Raw genomic sequence first — 21,531 nt, 5'->3', positions numbered from 1 at the left:
ATAGGCCTCACAGTTTAAAATTATTTATTAGTCTGTATCTTGAAGATATTTTTCTTTGCATGGGTTGTATTTTTTAATTCTAAGAAGCATTCATACTTAGCATGACATTTACTTAGTAGGAACTCAAATATTTGCTAATTGTTCCAAGTTATAATTAAATCACAAACCATTTTAATTCAGTTATCCTGGTTCTAAAAATACTAAAATAAACAGCAGCTGTCAGAGTTCCAAATCTTTGCTAACATGCCCGCCAATGTATCGATTGACAGTAGTTTTTAATCTGCACAAAAGGCTGACAGTGTAAAGCTGTTCTCAGTGAACCTGATCATTCCATTGTAAGCCGAATTATGAGAAATTTAGAACGAATCACTGGATGAATTTTTTTTTAAATGGCAAACTAAACACCTTCTCATAGTTGTTATTTTCTGTGAAAAAGTCAAACCTTTTTGTCATAATTATGAAAAGGATAAATTCAAAATGGTTCCACATGAACATAAAATTGGAGACCATTTTTTTAAATTAAAGAAGTTATTCTTTTGCCAAAAGCTTTAATCTTGATTTTTTTTTTTTGTTAGTCCAGATACTTGAGGCTACACAGTTTGAGAGTGTGAAAAGCCTGTCAGGTTCACCACTGTCATAGGATAATGATAGTGTTGAAAATTGGTGTTCTCTGTGTCTTTCAAGTTTAAGGACTGAAGTAGTCACTTTATCCAAAAGAAATCCCATCTGCTTTTTCTTACCTGAGGGAAGTTATCTCACCAAGAACTCTGACCAGGCTGCAACATACGATCATGCAGGTTGAATGTTGTACAGCTCAGAGGTTTTCATTCATTCTTCATTATCAGAGATTTTTATATTTGTGATAACAGTTATTTGAAGAGCAAAGAGCACCTTGAGGAAGTGTTGCTTTTCTTCTAGTTTGCTTAAGGGTGCCACTGAGCCAGTAGAATGTTTGTCCTAGACCGTGAATGATTAATGTAGTGCTGTAGCCTGCATAAAAACAGTCAGCTGTGCGATCACTCAGCTCCGAATGCAGACAAACTTTACAGGACAGATACTCCCGTTTCTTTAACGAATAAGGTGTAGAAAGAGGGCAGATCTCTTTTAGATTAAAAATCATCAGCCAGACGTAATATTTAGACCTTGCTTGGATCCTAGTTTGAATAAATCATCTGTGAACGGAAAGTTCTGAGACAATTGAGGATTTTTGAATACACCTAGGGTATTGGATGCTATTAAGAAATCACTGTTCATTTTGTTAGGTGTGATAATAGTACTGTGATTACATCTTTTAGAAGTCCTTATCTTTTAGAAATACTAAATATGTGTTGATAAAATATGTCTCAGAATTTGCTATAAATACTTCATGAAAAAAAGTAAAGGAGGGTAAATCTAACAAGAGTAGCAGAATATTGAAAATTGTTGAAACCGAGTGATAGTACGAGGTGGTATAATGGTATAGCATTATACTTTTATGTTTGGATTTTTTTTTTCTAATTTAAAAAATAAAAGGAGCAAAGAAAGAAATTACCTACTCTCACTGGATCTTATGTCCAAAGGGAAATCCAGTAGAAGTCAGTGAGGAATGTTAATTATTTTACCTCTCCTCCCTGCAGGAATCATTCCATTTTAGGAATTACAGAGAGCTCTAAAACTCCACGGGAACCACAAATCATTTCCTTTCCTATAGCTGGTTCCTAAGCTCCCTTCTACCACAGATAAACTTTAGTAATTGGTATCAAAGCTGCATTAGTTGGAGGGGTGGAGGTATGTAAGGAATGTAAGTAGTTCTAATGAACCCCATAGCAATGAGGACGTTAGCAGTTAATTTTTAGAAGATCAGCAGAATGATACAGTGGAAAGAACACAGGATATGGAACCAAAAGACCTGGTGCTAGTAATGATTAGATGTGTGACCTTGAGCAAACCCTTAACCTACCTTTCTGATAATACCTGCTGTAAGTACCTCACTAAGACATGAGAAGAAAATAATGCAAAACCGTGTCTCTTCAAGTACAAATTATTACAGACCCAAACTAAGCAAGTTTAGTATCATGCTAGCCTTGAATCTATGCAGTCTTGCAGGCCAGCTTAGATACTGAAGTCTCAGTTCTTCCATTAAGCTCTGCTTTAGTACAGTTCGTGGTACCTAGCAGGCACTTCGTCTGTATTTGCCAAATAAATGTCAATGTATGTCTATTATTATAATGGAAATTTTAGAAAACTTATAAAGAGACGTGACCTTCATTCACAAGGAATTTCCAATCCAGTGGAGATAGGGCAAATGTAATTTATGTATGTTTCCACGGAAAAATAAGACTTTCCATCACAATACAGGTATCCCCCACTTTCTGAAAGTTCGCTTTACGCCCACTTCACTTTTATGAAAGACCTACATTAGTACCTGTTTTTGCTAACTGAAAGAAATCTGAAGAGGATTTTTGTTTCTACAAAAAAAGGGCGAAAAGCAAATAGTGTTCAGCATTTGTTTTGCAGCAAGTCGTCATAGAAGGCAGGACATGCCACAGGCAGTGAGAGTGGCACCCCAGCTCCTTCCCTGGGAACTACACTCGGCACCTCAGCATCAAGCCGCCATAGCTTCGAACTGTGTCTGTGAGCATCTGTGCTTTAATCTCAATTTACGTGCATCCGTTAGCAAGATGTGTCCTAAGGTAACTGCTTGTCCACTTTACGCCATTTTGGCTTATTAAAGGTTTCAAAATACTCTACTTTCAGGTAGCTGGGGAAACCTGTACTGTAGTTCTTATATTACAGTAAAGCATGTGGTCCAGTGAGGAAAAGTAGATACTCCATCTCTGCAGAGATACTACATCCTGTAGTCTGAACAAGCTGCACATACTGTTCAGGATATAATTAATGTTTAATAGTAGTTACATTATTTCAGGATAAAACATACTCAAAACACTAACCATCTCTTCAACATTCAGAATTAACTTACCGATTTTTAGTTTAAAAAATATTACCAGTTTGTATATAGTTAATTTGCTCCCATTCCCTCTCCTGCTCCTTTTACATGTTAATAAAAGTCAAATAAAACACTTAAAAGTTTTTAAACTTTTGTTAAATGAAAATAGCCATCACTTAAGATTACCTGCATTATCTCTGATTCACCCCTTCTCTTTTATTGCCTCTATCTAGTCTCCAAATGTAGTCGGTTCTTTCAAAATGATGATTGGATCTGATCATTTCTTTCCATTCTTGTGGTCACTTTATCATGTGAGCCCACATCAGTTTATTACTTGAATCTTGGGAGTACCAAACATTAGGTCAGTTTTACTGTCTCTAGGCTCATCTCTACATCCCAGGCCCAGGTCCCTTCAACACCCTGAGTTGATGAAAAAATTTTAAGATGTTATTTTCATATATCAATCATTCCTCTGCCTGAAAGCTTTCAGTTGGCCTCTACTTCTTAAGAGATGCCAAGATCAGAGTCTTCATCTTGGCATGCAAAGCTTTTCATAATTTGGCTCCACAAACTCATCCAGCCTTACTTTCCACTGCTCTTTATTTTCTAATTTTGCATAAATTACATTTTTTTAGACTAATTCGACTTTGATTAAATTAGACCTTGATTTTGCTATGTTTCTTTCTTTTCTGCAAAAGTTTTTCAACTGTTTACTCTCCCAGTAGTGTTGCAATTTTTTCACAGTTGTGCATGCAACTATTAAATGATTGAAAACGTGAAGGGAAGTATAGAACACCTCTGTGAGTGCTCATCACTCCAGTGAGTCAGCACCAAACTAAGGAGGTCGTAAAAGAACTCTTGTAGGTTTAGAATATAGTGGAAATGTTAATATTTATGTTAGGGGAATCGGTAACATTTTGGAAATATTTGCCAACAAACGAAAAAGATTTTGGCATTTGGAAATCTTCCATAGCATAGCCTGTAATCAAACCCACAAAAACCAGCAACTTGAGGCCCTGGCCCAAGAAGAGTATCTGTGAAGGCTAGTCAGCCCTCTCTTTTGCTTACCATACTTGGGGACGTGATCATTTTAAATCTTCCTGTTTGTTGATCTTTACCTTTGCAACTACTTCAGAAATGTTTCTGCTGATTAATACTTAAGTGTTTTAAACATTGATTTAGCCATTTCTAGCACATATAAAATAGTAATAGCCTTTTAGTTATTTCCTTGCTTCTGAAGCAGCCAGCTTCCTTAAAATTTCTTCATTACTCGTATTATCCTCAGAAATAGCTTTTCAATTGAAATTGTGGTTTCCTGAGTTTCCCGCATCATTCAACTAATGCGTTTCTCCAGGCTTGTAACCCAAGACTGGTTACCACATACCATGTTTCACAGCAAATGAAAAACCCTTGTGTTTTCACTAAGTAGTCCCTCTACTGAGCATTTACGGCAGTCTCAGTGGGAGTGGTCTCTCCCGCTTTGTCAGTGTGTGAGGGAGCCAGATCCTTGAGATGTAAATAATTTTTTTAAAATGGGTTTTATATTTTAAAGTTTAAGTTACCAGGCATTTTTCTTTTATAGCTTAATCATTGAGATTTTCCAAGATAATATATGTAGAAGGAGATTTTATTTCAGAGACTGGAAAAAAGCAACATAGCATTTTATAGCAGAGTACATAACATGGGGTGATACTTAATTCTTATCATTTTTATTTCTTTATTTATTAAGACATGCTTAATTTTTATAACTTCTTTTAACTGCCTTTCATCTAACCTTAAAAGTAAATGTTCCTTTGCTCAGGGCTTAAAAATAATCAGGAAGAATTCTCAAGCAAATCTGGCTTATAAAATATTTTATCCTGTTGTCTCTTGTTCTGATTTCTTGGGGGCTGGTATGAAGGAGGGCAGAACAAAAGATAAGATTCATTTATCTTTACTTGCTAAAAAGAGCTGCCATTGTTTTCTTTACTGGCAGAGCAGGGAGTAAGTGCAAGGCACTGTCTCTACAAGAAGAGTCATTTTTGCTTTGAAGCTCCTGAATCCAATGCTCTATCTTCCCTGGGCAGATTATTTTAAATGTATATTAAGTCATTTTCTCTCATGAAAATAGTATGCGTTTAGCCCTGAATGTTCACTGTCTTTATCTTTTACTTTGAGGAAGCCCATTCTGGTTGATGTAAGGCCTGGACTAGTCTGTTATAAAACTGAACAGTTAAGTTAAGCTCTGCATCAATTTGTATACACTATGACTAGGTTATTTTAAACTAGCTCATTTTTTTTTAAATTGAGGTATAGTTGATTTATAATATTATGTAAGTTTCAGGTGTACAATATAGTGATTCACAATTTTTAAAGGTTATACTCCATTTAGTTATTATAAAATATTGGTTATATTCCCCTTGTTGTACAACATATCCTTGTAGCTTATTTATTTTATAATAGTTTGTACCCCCACCCATATCTTGGCCCTCCCTTCTTCCCTCTCGCCACTGGTAAACCACTAGTTTGTTCTCTATATCCATCAGTCTGTTTCTTTTTTAATTATATTCATAGTTTGTTTTGTTTCTTAGATTCCACATAAGTGATACCATACAATATTTGTCTTTCTCTGTTGGACTTACTTCAGTAAGCGTAATATCCTCTACGTCCATCCATGTTATTGCAAATAGCAGAATTTCACTCAGTAGATGAGCAGTATTCCATTGTGTGTGTGTGTGTGTGTGTGTACACAACACGTCTTTATTCATCTGCTGAGGGACACTGAGGTTGCTTCCATATCTTAGCAGTTGTACATAATTCTGCTATGAACGTTGGGGTACATGAATCTTTTCAAATTAGTGTTTTTGCTTCCTTCAGTTATATACCCAGGAGTAGAACTGCTGGATTATATGGTAGATCTGTTTCTAGTTTTTTGAGGAACCTCCATACAGTTTTCCACAGTGGCTGCACCAATTTACATTCCCACCATGTACAAGAGTCCCCTTTTCTCCACATCCTCACCAACAGTGGTTATCTGTGGTCTTTTTGATGATGGCCGGGTGTAAAGTGGTACCGCGCTCTGGTTTGGCTTTGCATTTCTCTGATTAGTGATGTTGAGCATCTTTTCATGTGCCTATTGGCCGCCAGTATGTCTTTTTTGGGAAAATGTCTATTCAGGTCTTCTGCCCATTATTTAATTGTGTGTTGAGTTGTATGAGCTATTTATGTATTTTTGGGTATTGACCCCTATCGGTCATATCACTTGCAAATATTTTCTCCCATTCGGTAGGTTGTCTTTTCAATTTGCTGATGACTAACTCATTTTTGAGTCATCTTTAAAAACAGTGATTTCTCTTTCTATATTTAATTTTATGTCCAAGTGTTTTAGTTATAATGTGGCTAAATACAGGTCCCCACCTAACTTTTCATTTTATTTTGTTCAAGACTGAAAGAAGGCCAGTGTGACTAAAGCATGAGTGAAAGGGGCAGACTGGTGAGATGGGTGATCTGTGTATTGGATCCTTTTCAGCTCTATGAAGGCCATGACAAGGAGCTCAGATTTTATTCTGGGTGACGTGGGGAACCATTTAAATGGGACTGATGTGATGCGATTGATGTTTTTAAAAAATCACCCAGGCTGCTATGGAGAAAAACCACATGAGGCAGGAATAGAAGAGGCTTTTATAGTAATCCAGGCTATTGGACCATCATAAATTGAGGAAACAGAGAAGGGGACAGACTGAGGATATGTTTCACAGATAAAAGTTTACGGGACTTGGTGACACTGAATATAAGCTATAAGGGAAAGAAGCATCAAGGATGTGCCCAGGCCTGATACTCAGTTTATGCACTGCAGTGGCTGCCTTAAGTCTTGTGTGATTTCTATTCTGATGGGTCAAGGCCTTGGCTGTACCTGATGACCCAAGGTTTGGGGAAAAAACTAGGGAGGAACAGGTTTAGAGGGGAAAAATCAAAGTTCTATCTACATACATATTATAACATTCCTAGATTGGTAAGACTTTAAAAGTGCCTTCATGAAAATTTTCTCAAACATTATTCAAATAACAATATGAATCACATTCCAGATAGAAGCATTCCAATATTGTTTTACAAAACAGACATGAATCTCACCCCTCCTGCAACTTTTAAATTAGCAAAGCCGTTGTCTGATAAAGCCTGGAGGGGTTTTACGTCAGGGTCTTTCAACCTTGATGCACTACTGGCATTTTAGGTGGGAAAATTCTTTCTTTGAGGGGCTGTCTAGAGCATTGCAGGACATTCAGTAGTATCCCTGACCTACTAGATGCCAGCAGCACCTACTCCCAGCTGTGAAAACCAAAAATGTCTCCAGATACCACCAAATGTTCCTGGTGGGGGGGGAGGAATCATCCCCACGTGAGCGTCACTGGTTTATAATAAGCAACAAAACTTTCTAGCATGGTGCTGAAAACAATAAAACTAACATTTACTTGTTTGTCCAGTAGTTCTGGAAGTATAAGATAAAAGGGCACTTGCTACAGCACTTTTATCTTATGCTACCAGAACTATTGGACAAATTGGTTAATTAAAAAAAAAATCTGCTAAAGTTGTAGCTTATTTTAAAAATACATAAATGCCTGAAATTTAACTTAAATATAAAAACCACTCAACAGTTGTTTGATGTTGGACCGTTGTCTTGAGTATGAATCCGCTGACTGGATTTCCAAGTTGTCATGTTACGTGATGCATTTTCTGCCATGTATTTTTAAATGGGACAAAATTTGATTCATTCTTGCCTTTTAATTGATACATAAGTTTGTCCAGTCTTTTGGACTTATCACTCATTTAATCACATTTTGGCTGGAGAGGGGTTGGGGGCACAACTAGCTTAATTTATTAAGTGTCTGTCAACCTAGCTTTCAAATAAAATCAGTCTTTTACACTCACAGTTAAAGGGCTGCTAAATATTTAAATTACGTAATTACCCTAAGTACAACCAACAGGTTCACTGACCATTGCCACTAGATCTTCAGCGCTGACAGAAGCACGTGGGGTGTTGAGAGCAGCCTCCTAGCCACAGCCTCAAGTGTACTGTGTCATAAACCACGGTGCCTGTCAGGCCAGTTTTATCAGGCGGAGATTGGCTAAGAGGTACTGTATGTGCCAAACACCAGGGAAAGTACTCTACTTGCATTCTCTTTTAATCCACAACAATCCTAAAACATAGATATGTTACTTTTTGTTTTGCCTTCGAGAATACTGAAACATAAAGATGTGTCTTGCACAAGGTAACGTAGGTAATAAAATGATCAGGATGAGAATCCTAGGCATTCTAACATACGGTTTACCGTTTCATCACAAGTCCAAGGCCCCACAGAGCACTAGGCTCCAGTCATGATCACAAATTACACCTTTGAATCTTCATCTGTTATCTTCAAAGTAAGTACTGTGGCGAGAAAATATGAGAGATCAATATAAATTGACCACTTGGAACAGTTCAAAGGATTGATAGTAAAGCTCAGTGACTTAGGCATCAACTCCATACCTTTGGGCTAACCCAAATACTATGTTATTTATTTCCTATTGCTGTGGTGACAAGTTACCACAAATATAGTGGCTTAAAACAACACAAATTTATTATCTTACAGTTCTGTAAGTTAGAAGTCTGATGGGTCTCACTGAGCTAAAATTAAGATGTCAGCAGGGTTGCATTCTTTTCTGGAGGCTTTAGGGGGAAGAATCTGTCTTCCAGCTTCTGGAGGCCACCATATTCTCTGGCCTGTAACCCTCCTCCCTCTTAGTGTCAAAGCCAGTAGCACTGTATCTCCCTGACTATTCATTCACAGTCACATCTTCCTCTGACTCTGGACTTTTCTGCCTCTTTCTTACAATTTTAAGGGCCCTTGTGATGACACTGGACCCGCTTGGATAACACAGGATAACCTCCCCAACCTGAATAAAATGAGGCTTAGAGCTGTGGCACAGCTCCGGACGGGTTTTGTCCTGTTCAATTACATTAACTAAATGTTTTTTTAGTGGACATTTTCAGAAAGTCTTAAGACCAAGTTTGATTTGTATGAGAAAATCAGCATGACTGAATTGCTTGATATGTTGAACCTGTCCTCAGAGCCCAAGTAAATAAATGGATCAACTGTGTAATTACAGATAATTTAAGATACATTGGAGTCCTTTAGTATTTTAATAGTTTGAGATAAGTGTAATCAATCAGTCTCACCAAATTCCACACGGGAGTTTCTAACATAGAACCTTGTATTTGTTATAGAATATATTTGATAGGTGAAAGTATAGGAAACCAAATTCAAGATACTGAACAAAAATTACTAATTTTCATTAAAGCTTTCTATTTAGGACTCCTTCTGAATGTGCCATTCTAAATGTCCATGGGTTGTTAAAGGGATTGTTTTGATAGAACTATCACTGCCTTCTTTATGTGTTAGCTTATCCAGCCTATCTATCCAGACAGTGGCTTTATTTCTGACATGCCTCCTGAGGTGGTTGCCCTGGGTGTGGGACAGGTAATGAATTTACCAGTCTTCTGTTCCCTGGCATTCTGGTAAGTTTTTACATAACATATACACGTAACGGAAAACACTGAATTTGAAGCGGCCACTATGGTTGCTACCACTACACAGAAAGTCACTACTGACCGAGTTTAAAAAGGTGCTGTGTGTAAGACTGCTAGTTCCTTTAAAAACTTCTAACTACATTTGAATTCCAGAAAGATCCATGAATTAATAAATTTATGATAATAAAGGTGGTAAGTTCAACAGTAAGTAAAGTGATATTAATAATAAACACCATTTAGTGAGTACCTGTGTGCTTGCCCCTTAATCTCATTTCATCCTTAGAACTCTGCAGAGTAGACTCATTCTACCAATAAAAGAACTGGATGTCAAAGGCTAAGTAACCTGCCAAGCATGATAGAACTAGTAAATGCTGGAAGAGATTTGAAGCTCAGTATGTCTCACTGCATATGTGTTATATAAAACACAATGGAATTTTGATTTTATAAAAATCTTTTGCAAAAGTAATCAAGGTAAACAAATTTGACACACATTTTTATTTTAGGTAAAAGGCTTATTATTTAAATTAAAACTTCAAGTTCCTGAACTTGAAGCAGCTCCCTGATCTGACAGAAAACAAAAGGTATCATTTAACCATAGATAGATCAGAAGGCATTTAAAAGAATCAACTGAGGAAGAACTTGAGAAGTTTGAGAAGTTAGGGATACTTTCTCTACACTTGTTAAAGAACATTTATTTTTATTTTTTGTAAAATTTATTTCTTTAGGGGAGGTAATTAGTTATTTGATTGTTTTAAATGGAGGTACTGGGATTGAACCCAGCACCTTGTGCATGCTAAGAATGTGCTCTACCAGTGAGCTTTACCCTACACCCCCATCTTTTGATTAATTTTATTCACTATTTTCTATCACAGGAGATGAGTATGACGTATGTGCCATTTGTTTGGATGAATATGAAGATGGAGACAAGCTCAGAATCCTTCCCTGTTCTCATGGTATGAGTAATAACACTGCTTTGAATTTACGTGTGTGATTTACACTTAGGTCAGTATTTGAGGGAGAGACAGAAAATAGTTACTATTAGCACACTGTAAGCCAGGCCTTGTACTGATTAGTGGTCTCATTAAAGGACAGAAATGTGTTTATAAAAATTTACAAATTTCTCTTCTGTTGTCCCTATTATGATACATATATATCAGAAGAACATGAACATGGCAAGAGATTAAAAATAATGTTCTTAACCGCAGTATACTACCTAAAAGATACATATTTTGCTTCAACAGCTTATCACTGCAAGTGTGTAGATCCTTGGCTAACTAAAACTAAAAAAACCTGTCCAGTCTGCAAGCAGAAAGTTGTTCCTTCTCAAGGTGATTCAGACTCTGACACAGACAGCAGTCAAGAAGAGAACGAAGTATCAGAACACACCCCTCTGCTCAGACCTTTGGCTTCTGTCAGCACCCAGTCATTTGGGGCTTTATCGGAATCCCGCTCACATCAGAACATGACAGAATCTTCAGACTATGAGGAAGATGACAATGAAGATACTGACAGTAGTGAGGTAGAAAACGAAATTAATGAACATAGTGTTGTGGTCCAACTGCAGCCGAATGGTGAACAGGATTACAACATAGCAAATACTGTTTGACCTTCAGAGGGTAATTGGGTTATTCCCTTTAAGATGTTTATTTAGGCACACAGTTTGATTTTTTTTTTTTTTACTCCCTTCAGAGATTTCTGTAGAAATAACTTATTTTTCAGTATTCTACAGTTTAATCAGATTACTGAAACAGGTTTTTTTGATCTGGCATTTATCTGTAGGAGTATACCTTCATTCACTAATAACTAATAGACTGGTGCTGTAACTCAAGCATCAAATCAGCTCTTCTTTTGGAATGAAATATAGCCAAAACATTAAAAAAAAATCCTCAGTATGGCTTGCAATTAAGACCTAGATCACATTATGCAAATGTTTAATTTTTTTTGTTACACACACATCAGTGCTGTGGCCACCTAGCATGAGCTAATAAGCCAGCTCCTATCTCCATAAAGTTACCTATAGTTGTTGAACTGGAATGTTTATTCTGGTATTTCCCCAAATTGCCATCATTAGTGAGAGGCAACAAGGTAATTTAGCATTTGTCCTCCTATCAGCACCACAAAGACACTCAAAGCTGTCTTTTTCCTTTCTATTCCCAAGTAGTCTTATCCTGGTAGGAACAGTCTATACTAGCGCAGATTTCGTTTTTTTGTTTTTTGGGGTTTTTTTTAACTTTTAATACTATAGTGTTATGTATGAATTTGATTCATCAGCTAAAAGTAATGTCTCTGGATTTTACTTGCTGAATTTCAGTATCCTTAAGGGTTTTGTGTTGTGATCAAAGCAAGAAAATGCTGTATAAAAGTACCAAACTTCAGCAACTGTTAATACTGAGATCATATACCTCTTAATAAAGAGCATCTTATGCTAATTAGCCCTGCTAAACTATGTACAGAGGAAATTGTTCAAGTATTGGATTTGAAAATATTGCTTATGTCTAACAGAACTAATGATGTATTTAAACAATGTATTATGAAATGGTAAATTATACATTATTGTAACTATGTAGAAAATAGATTTATGTATAATCAAAATGCTAAGAATTTTTATATGGCCTTGTATGAAGGGAGTTTGAATGTTAATAAACACGTTTTTTCACTTTAAAAACTGGCAAATATTTGTTCTACTGTAGTTATTACCCACATTAATCTTATTTATATGCACAATCATTTAGAGGGGTATAATGTTAATTTAGATCAGATAAACACACATCACCTTAGAATTTTATACAAAGTAACTGCTCACAATTAGGTAATCCCCCCAAAGTTAAAACTGCAGCCAAAATCATTCCAATAACAGTGTCCATTATGGTACCTTCTTGTAATTACGGCACATCCTTATAGCAGACTGCTGTATGGCCTCCAAAGGGTAACTAGCTAGGTGTTCCTGCAGTGACACGGGGGACGGTCAGCAAACAAAAGCAGAGCAGAGGACAGTAAGCACACTAGGTATACAACCCTTTTGTTGTAAAAAGAAAAATTTTAATACATTTTACAAGAAATACTAATACTATTTTAGGGGAAATTTCACTTTCTGAATTGCTTTTAAAAAATTCTTAACAAGCCACAAGAAAAAAAATTGGTAAAATTTCCACTTAAGAAAATAAAAAGCTTGAATTTTTCATCATCTCTGCCCCACCCCCCCAAAATAAAACATATTCCTGTGAAACAGAACGTCAGTCTACCACGGTAGGTAGTTAACCACAGCCATGGAATTTGACACACTTGTATGGGCCTGATGTCTCTAAACCTGTTCAGTCATTTGTGTAATTCCATTTAACCTAAGGTAGAGTGTGAGGACAAAGCAGTGAGCTCAGTGCCTGGTGCAGAAGTAAATACACGATAAGCAGTAGTTTAGTTAAGTATTAAATAATAAAAACATAACTAAAATATACGGGTTTTTTTAAGAGAGAAAGTTGGAAGTCACTTAGATGCTGTATTCCCTCAATCCTTAATCCGCAAGTTCAGGTCAAGGACTTGGTTCCTTCAAATTTAAGTCAGGAGTTTTTCTGAGGCAAAAAAAAATTTTTTTTGAAACTCCAAACTTACTTTTAGTTGCTAAAAAAATGAAGTGTCTTACTTAACAGCACTGTCTAGGATTGTTACTAGTTAGCTAAATCATTTGAAATCTTTTTTAATTTCTCTATGGTATAACTATACATTTTTTCTAATAGGATGTTGAATAAAATAAAAATCTGTTTCTATTCGAAAAATACCTTCCTAATTTAAAATTTTTCTGATTATGAAAGTATAGTCACCTGGAAACTTACCCTAGAGAAAAATTTATATTTTGCCTGCAGAATTACATGTTAAATACAATATATACTGTATGTATTTACACTGTAACATCTACTTTATTTCCTCTTATAATGTAACATTCATTGGCGAGCATTTTCTTGTGTCATTCTTCAATGACTTTATCTTCTGGACATAGAATCATTTATTCAACCCATAACCCTGAAAGTTGTATCTTGTAGTTTTCCCAAGTTTAGTTATTTTAAGTAATGCTGTCTGAGGGACATTCGGCTATATGAATTTAACCTAAGGAAATAGAGCTATTAAATTCCTAGAACTAAGTACAAAGCAAAGATACATGTATATATTTTTCACAGGTGTTTTTCTAATAAAATTGTGGTAAGGGGGCCAATAACTAGTTTCATTCATAATTTCAGTAAAGACAGTTGCTCTCTACTGTCTTCTTCTCCCCCACCCACAACATACAAACATCCCCTCACCTACTTACAAGGTTCATTCAATAAAGGTTTCACAATTCTGGTCACTGCTTTCTGATCAGTTACCCTAATGGTTCTTTACAAGTAAAGTGTAAACATATATTAACATAAAATCATACATCACAACCCAGCCACCAAATTTCATTTGACCAATCTTTTGTTCCTAACGATCATTTTTAACAGGTCAAGAAGTTTTTGTTTTACAGTTCCAAGGCATGTCTAGCTATCAGAGTAGCCCCAAGCCTCGTATCTTTCATCTATGTACAAATTCAGAACTAATGCCTGACAACACTGCCAAAGAAAAAAAATCTTTAGTTATACACAGTATATTTTAAGTAAGGCAAAGAGATTAACTCCTATTCCCTATCCCACTCTTTCTCAAAGGGTAGCATACAGTCCACTTAAAATGAATCAGACTGACCTGGTGATTACTTCTAAAAGGGACTTCTGGGGCTTTTGGAACCTTCATCTCTAAGGTGGAACACCAGAACCCAGAATCTGCATTATAACCAGCTTCTCGGTTTTGCTTAGACCCACCAACTTTTGAGCTCAGAGCTTCTACTTGACGGTTCATGATAATGATTTATCTAAATAGTATTAAAAACATTTACTAAACTTCAGTACATCTCAGAGAACTTAAGACCTCTGGTATTAAACTTGGCTATTACATGGTCATAGTTAACATGTCACTGCGAAGCCAGAAACTGCAAGACATCCCAATTATCTTATATGCTGCCTAAGGAATGTCTTTTCTTACATGACAGAATTCCAACTAGCTCACTTCACCCTGTCAGCACAGCCTCCAAATCTAAAGAAGTCACATGACAGTTCAACACAGAAGAATCCACAATGCAGACACCCTTCTTGGTACTAGGCTCCTTATCGCTCACTAGATTGCATACCTACAGACAGCAACAAGAGAAAAATACTTAGTTTCTAATGGGTAAGTCAATTTTCGCCTCATAAGCCTGAAATGACTAAAAGCCATTTTTTAATAGAGCAAAAAGCCCATTAAAAAGAAATTCTCAGACACTCATTTTATTTATAATAAATACTATAAGAAACAGAGTAGGCCACCAACTGAATTTTCTAAGATTTTATGCTTGCAGCAGACTATATTCCCACTGTGTCAAAAATCAACTGTAACAGTAAGACAACAATTTATATAAACAACAGGAGTCTAGAGTATTTGGTTGGAATAAATTTATTTCATCTGTCTGTAAACAAGGTGTTTAATAGTTATGGCATTTTTTTAAATGCATATTAAATCAGATGAGTTAGACTGTATCCCAGATGTAACAAAGTGCAGGGAAAGAAATGGACAAATCAGCAACAAGATCTGTTTTTAAATCTGTACATTATCCACAAGGCCCAAACAATAGAAGCAAATACTAGAACGTCCCTAAAGTAGTGCCATTCGAAAGAAACCTTTAATAGGTCAGTTAAAATCCATCTCACAATAGCAACAGTTCATTTTAACAATAGTATGGCACAGAATACATATGAAAAAAATTCATCACAAGACAGCCAAGTCCACAATAATGCAACTTCATATAAAAACTCAAGCTGCAAATAAAAATTGGTCCTATGAAGAACAAACTGGACACACTCCAGATGGTTATGTTGGGATACCTAATGTCCATAATGGCAGCCTTTTACAATTTTACTAAAGAATAGAGCTGGTGTGCAAAGAAAAAGACAGGAACAAAAATCTGAGCCATTGCAATGATGGAATGTCCCTGGGGATTCAATCAGTATGGTTACTGTAAGGTCATGGGAGGAAGTGCCTTTTGCTCTTGTTTTGCAGTTGCACTTGTCATATGTCCTGTAGACACTACGAAAAGAGGTTTGTCTCTACTCAAGTGCAACAACAATACTAAAAGCAAACTACTGCAGCTCTCAATAGCTCAACAAAAGGGATATTAATTGGTTAAATAAACCAGGCACTGCATAAAAGAAGATGGAAGCAAATCAAATACCTATGTGCGAAGGGAGGGGGTGGGAAGAGAGGAGTGAAGGAAAGATGCATGCACTTTTTCCTCCCAACCATGCGCTACAAAAGGAAGACTAAATGAGCTAAGTAAACGCTCAAAGTGCTGAAAGACATTGATCAAATTAGAGATTGTACAACCGGCACCTTGCTTAATATTAACTTATTTTAGTAATCAATATCCCATTAATTGCTAAGACAAAGTGATGCCCAACTTGGCATGCCCCCTCCCCCCAAATTTCAAGGTATCATGCAAATCATTATTGTGCTGCAATTATGTTGCCAGATAAGGTTGGTTACATACAGTGGTTAACATACAAATGATCCATTGAGCAAACAGGAATCATGACATTAGAAAATAGGTAAAGAAAAATTAGCTACCATCTATAGTCTGGTAGCAGTGTGACCGTAATTGGGGTGGTGATGAAGACAGTTGCTAGGTAGATGGGGAGAGGCTGCTTACACATCAGACCTCCTCAGGTATAAAGCGAGTTCATATGCTTTCTTGTTAAGTGTGCCTCCGTGGACACCTTCCTTTCCCATGACTATAACCAATGCTGGAGTACACAAGGAAACAAAACAAAAGTGAATAGAATTATTTAAGGGGGGGGGGCAGAAAGAAAGACACCTTTCCCCACCAACAGAGGGATACAAAGGAGACACAGGTTCATACCCCATCACCCTGCATTGCTAATAAAATTTCCAGAATTAAGACTCAAGCTTACAGCTAGGAAAGTTTAAGAGCAATTTTCCCCTAATACTTAACAGTCTGCCTAGCAGCTAGAACCCAGAGTCTCTCAAGTATTTTGCCATTGAGTATGCCTTCTTATTCAATCCGCCTCCATGGACCCCTTCTTTTCCCATTACAAAGACCAAGACTGAAAGAGAAAGAAGAAAAGTGTTTCAAAAGAAGTGTTAATCAAGAAAGTCACATTAAGTTTTAGCAGACAGAACCCCGATTAATAAGTTAACATTAAGTTAGTTTTCCATGAACAATCAAGCACTGAAGACAACCAGGTCTCCAAAAGGAGAACTTTCAAACTAGTAATATGCTGAAAACATTTTGACTATTAACTGCATCATGGAAGTTCAATCGATGCAGCTGCAGTGCTCTATAAAAATATCTACACTAGTTAGGGAAAAAAGATGTGATCACTTATCGCACACAGGGCAAAAAACTTCTGGTTGCTGTGAGAAACACTATTAGACTGGTCCCTCAAAATAAACTTAAAAAAAGTTTCAGGTAATTACTTAATAACTTAAAAAATTCTCCCCAAATTTAACTGCCTAAGTACAAACTATTAAGTTTCACCAGTGAGACTAAATGCATCTGTTACTTCCAGAGGAAAATCAAGACCAAATTTTGAGTGCCATTGAGAAAAGGCCAAATTAAAAATGCCTGAGTCCTGTGCTTACTGATGTCATCATTGTGCTTTGTTTTTAATTGAGTCTAAAATCCTAAAATAGGTTTACTATTTTCAATAAGTTTCTTTCTTCTATGAGGCAGTTCAAAGGTCTATCCCCAGAATATATGAACATGTCAGATTTTATATTCACTGCCACTAGATGTCAGCAGTGCTGTATGGTATCAAAATATTCTGGTTTTTATGTCACATGGTTGATGCTTCTTTTTAACATATTTATCTGAGCTCGGCTAATGTTTTAGAGATTTGTCCACTACTTCACCGTTATCTAATTTTCCCACAGAGAAATATTTGTTAAGTATCAAGTCATACTAGAACAAGAGTAACTTTGAGGAAGTCACAAGGAGTTGGTAAGACCACTGCAGTAAGTTATGGCTCAGAGTAGCTTCAAGTTTCTTCACATGGTAGATTTGGTCTTAAAATTAGATGTGCCAAGTCTGCTATTTTTGGCTCCACAAGCCTCTTTATTTACAAAATATTTACACAGATTAACACATTTAAATGTATTTGTAAATCAATTAGATGTCATTATTAAACCTTGATTTTAAGTTTCTTTCAAAAAAGTAACGAGACTTACTTAGTATATTTAAAATTTCAGTAGTTGACAATAGGAAAAACAACATTTCTGGACCAGTGTACAAGCAAAATATAATTTTCTACTTTTCAAGTAAATTACAGACACACTTAGTCCTTGAAAATATTTTAGCAAATGAAAAATTCCAAAACCTTCATTCTAATTATTTCTCTCTCCCCTAGAAATGTTTCTATTAGAAAAATGAGGCAATGTTAATTTTTCCTTTTTTAATGCTGAATAGTGAATGACTAAAACGTGATCAAGAAAAGGAAAAGATCCAAGGGTCAAAGACCCAAAAAAAGACTAAAGAAACCAATCTGAACAATTTAACACCGTAAGATTATCATTCAACATGTCAAGCAGTTGACGAGACAAATTTAGATTTTCGGTTTCCTAAAGCTGAGACTAAAGAGCTGATACGAATGTTCTATTTTAGAATAAAGTCAGGATCTCAGCAGTTAGGCTGTATATGCAGCTGCTGTAGAGTAAGTGAATTTAAAGCAGTGCCTCCTTCAGTGCTCAGCAGTTCACAAAAACCACCTTAATAGCCATTATGGACTACCACTTCATTCAAAATGTTAAAGAAAATGCTTAATAAGTTGTAATGTGGCATGCAACTTTTAATCAAAAGGTACCTTGCTTACCTCTACCAGCTCTGCCGACGGCAACGTTGTATGTTGGCTCCCCACCTTGACTCTTTGTCCGGATGTCCATTGTGCAGTCACCATCCACGTATAGGCTATCTCTGATCACTGAGCACTTCTTTGCGCCAAGAGTCAAACCGTTGGTAAAGAAACCTTCCCGGTCTTTTCCTACAATCATATCTATTTCTACTGGCTGCTCCCCACCACCCCCCAAAAAAAAGAAAAAGGAAAGAAAAAGAAATTGTAGTTAATTCCTTTCAGGCCCTGGTATATATAACAGGAAAGATTCTGCCAAGTTTGTACTACCACTACAAGACATCCACATTTCACTAATGTAAAATCAAGTTTAGGTCTTTTCTAAAAAATTAGTTAATCCTACGTGATTACATGTTTTATATCAGTTAATTAGATTTCACAGTCAAGAGTGCAGCCTGGTAAGGAAAGACCAGTCAATGCAAAGAATCTCTAGTTGGTAGTTGACACTAGATAAACTGCAAACTTAACACTTATTCATAAACTGTTTCAAGTCAGGTGGTACCTGAAGTGCTTATGTAATGGTAAAGATTCACCTATAAACTTTCAACAAAAGCTTGCCTATTATAATCGGTTCTAATACAGTCATTTTGCAACAAAATTAAAGTTGTCTGAAAGTCTCCTGAAATAAAGCCCATACTTGACAGTTCATTTCCACTTTGCTTCAAAAACTTGAAATAGCCCCCACAGCGTGAGCTTCAAGCCCTAGATCTCAGCACATTCCCAAATTCATACTTCCCTCCTATTATTCTAGCCGCTACTCCTTTTTCTCTCCAACTTCCCTTACCCTCCTATCTCAGTAATCAGTCTTCTTTCAGGGCAAATGCAAGGAGGATTCTGTCCATAGCACTACAGTAGGCAATGGTAAAAGAACAGAGAAAATGGAGGGAGATTGGGAAAGAAACTGAGGTAGCGACTAGAACCGGAAAGGAGAAAACGTGCATTCTAACATTCCATGAATAAGAAGGAAGGCGTCGCCCCCATCAGAACTGCAGAGTCATAGCAGGCCCCAGCCATTTCCAAGCACACTCCCGCAATCTTCCCAGCCAGACAGCGGGAACTCACACACAAAGACGAGAGGACTGCAGAAAAAAAGTTGATCACCAGATGCCAATTCTCTACAAGAATTGTAGTCCACTGCGGTTAGAGGAAACCTTATAGTACTTGTATCAAGGACTGAGTTCTACACAGTTAGACCTTAAACCATGCTATGTATTACAAGAATAATTGGTAGCACCCATAACAGGGGGCCTGAATTTTGGCGTTTGATGGGAAAGGGGCGCGAAGCTCAAGAAATTAAGGGAATGGTGTTGTCTTTGACATAATCATCACAATTTTAGAGCCTTGGTACAGAAAGCGGCAAAACTATAGAGCAGCACTGGAGGCTTAATGACAATTATTCCCCAAACATGTGGCAACCGAGTCAAACCATGAAGTCACAAGAAAATCAGGCACGGTGAAGCATAAATCTGCATTAGCTCCTTTACTACCATCATTAAAGAGGGAAGAGGGACTTGGGGAACTGAAGTGTCCCCTCGGTCTTGGCAGATTACTGAAAACCGCTTCAAGCACCCGCTTTTTAGAGCTATGTTGCGTAATTGGGGATAACGGTGTATCGATGAATCTCCATAGGAGGAGAGAAATCAATGGCAGTTCGCCATCTTGGAGAATTAAAAAAAAAAATCCTATGGAGCCAGAGCTGAAGTCGAGATTCACGAATCCACCTACGTTGTCGGCGTACATTTCTCGCAAGCCCCAGGGGCCTGGACACCGGCAAACCTACGCCAAGTCGTTGCGAGGATCCCGGGGGCCGGGCAGCCGCCGCCTCCCACAGCTCTTGGCGCGGGCGGCGCGCTGTCCACGGCGCAAGGGCGGCCCGGACCCCCGCCCGGGCCTGGCGCTCCCTGGCCCCGCACCTCCGGCCCCCGCTTCCACCTGGGGACATAAAAGCAAACCTCCGGGACCGAATGATGGGGGGAGCCCCCCCAACAGTAGCCGGTGCGTGCCCCGTCCCCCGGCATCACCCGGACAGGCTCTGGGAACGCCAGAGAGCCCGGCCGCCGCCCCCGCCGGTCAGTGCAGCCCCGGCGAGGGGGCGTCCCCAAGCCTCGGCCTCTCCACACGCCCAGCAGCCGCATCCACGGCGCCGGCCGCCTCGCACACCTGCCAGCTCGGCCCTCCCCGTGGCCGGGCCCCGCGCTGCGGCGCCCCCACGGCCGACCCCGCTCGGGTCCGGGCATGGGCACCCGGGCCGCCACCGGTCCTCACCGTAATGCTCTGGAAGACGCCCCCGGCCGTGGCTGCCCAGACGTATTTGGCGTCGCAGTAGCCGACAATGGCGGCCTCCTGGCAGCAGCCATCGCACATCAGGTTATCCACGTAGCTCTGCCAACCGGCCATCTTCGAGCCCTTCGCACTGCAGCGGGGACGGCGAGGAGCAGCAGGCGCAGCGGCGGCGGCGGTCGCGGGCGGCGCGGGGGGAGGCGGGGCGGGGGCGGGGAGGAGGCGGCTCTGCGCAGGCACCGACCGCCCCCTTCCCCGAGGAGCTGCGAAGGGAGGACGCGGGGTCGGCGGTGAGGGACAAGCCGCGAAGTGCGCCCGGCCCGGACCGGCCGCCCGCCAGCCCGCAACCGCGGGGCTGACTAACCACCGGCGGGAGGCTGCGGAGCGGCTGTGCCAGCGGCCGGGGGAGCGACTGCTCCTCACCACAGCTCCCTCAGCTCTCGCGGCCCCGGCGGGGCGGGCGGGCGTGCGCGCGCGTGCGCGCGCGTGCGTGCGATCCTTCCGCGGCTCCCCGACTCGGAGGGTCCCGGGAAGGGAGGGGGAGGCTGAAGGGGGCGCGGAGGGATATTGCCCGGGACAATCACGGCCGCCACGTGCGGGCAGCGAAGTCCAGGTGCGGCACGGCCGCTGGGGGCGGCTGAGCCTCGGACCCGGGGCCTGCGGAGAGGGTGTTTCTCCCGTGGCAACGAGCACCCCGGGGACGGCGGCGTCTCACACGCCTCGGAGTCCCCGCGTCCCGGCCATAAAACGTTTCTGTTCTGCGTCCGGCGACTCGGGATGCGGATTCTTGCGTCTCGGTGTCGGGTTGCAGAGTTGCCCTGGTG

The 21,531-nt window shown here is 39.1% G+C and overlaps 2 protein-coding genes across 5 annotated transcripts in view; one reads left to right on the top strand and one right to left on the bottom strand.

Moving 5' to 3' along the window:
* The window catches only part of RNF13 (ring finger protein 13), a 115,377-nt gene extending 103,234 nt beyond the window's left edge, over window positions 1–12,143 (top strand). For both annotated transcript variants that reach the window (XM_032486491.1, XM_006187246.3), the window contains exons 9-10: window positions 10,343–10,423; window positions 10,712–12,143. In XM_032486491.1, the coding sequence (XP_032342382.1) occupies window positions 10,343–10,423; window positions 10,712–11,076 (446 nt within the window). In that variant the 3' untranslated portion in view covers window positions 11,077–12,143. The remainder of the gene's footprint in view (window positions 1–10,342; window positions 10,424–10,711) is intronic.
* Window positions 12,144–14,947: 2,804 nt separating this feature from the next.
* On the bottom strand, window positions 14,948–21,187 carry PFN2 (profilin 2). Of its 3 annotated transcripts, XM_032486516.1 has the most exons (4): window positions 20,693–20,963; window positions 18,392–18,584; window positions 16,222–16,306; window positions 14,948–15,391 (listed from the first exon to the last, which is right to left on the bottom strand). In XM_032486516.1, exons 1-4 carry the CDS (start codon window positions 20,822–20,824, stop codon window positions 15,235–15,237), a joined length of 567 nt encoding a protein of 188 aa, XP_032342407.1. In that variant the 5' UTR covers window positions 20,825–20,963; the 3' UTR covers window positions 14,948–15,234. The 3 variants fall into 3 exon arrangements, with proteins under 3 accessions (XP_032342407.1, XP_032342402.1, XP_032342394.1); XM_032486511.1 differs by having other exon boundaries at window positions 14,948–16,627; window positions 20,693–21,187; XM_032486503.1 differs by having other exon boundaries at window positions 14,948–16,306; window positions 20,693–20,953.
* Between the last annotated feature and the right edge of the window lie 344 nt (window positions 21,188–21,531).

The sequence above is a fragment of the Camelus ferus genome, chromosome 1 (genome assembly GCF_009834535.1).
Source record: "Camelus ferus isolate YT-003-E chromosome 1, BCGSAC_Cfer_1.0, whole genome shotgun sequence".
Lineage (NCBI taxonomy): Eukaryota > Metazoa > Chordata > Mammalia > Artiodactyla > Camelidae > Camelus > Camelus ferus.
This window is presented reverse-complemented; position numbering and strand designations above follow the sequence as displayed.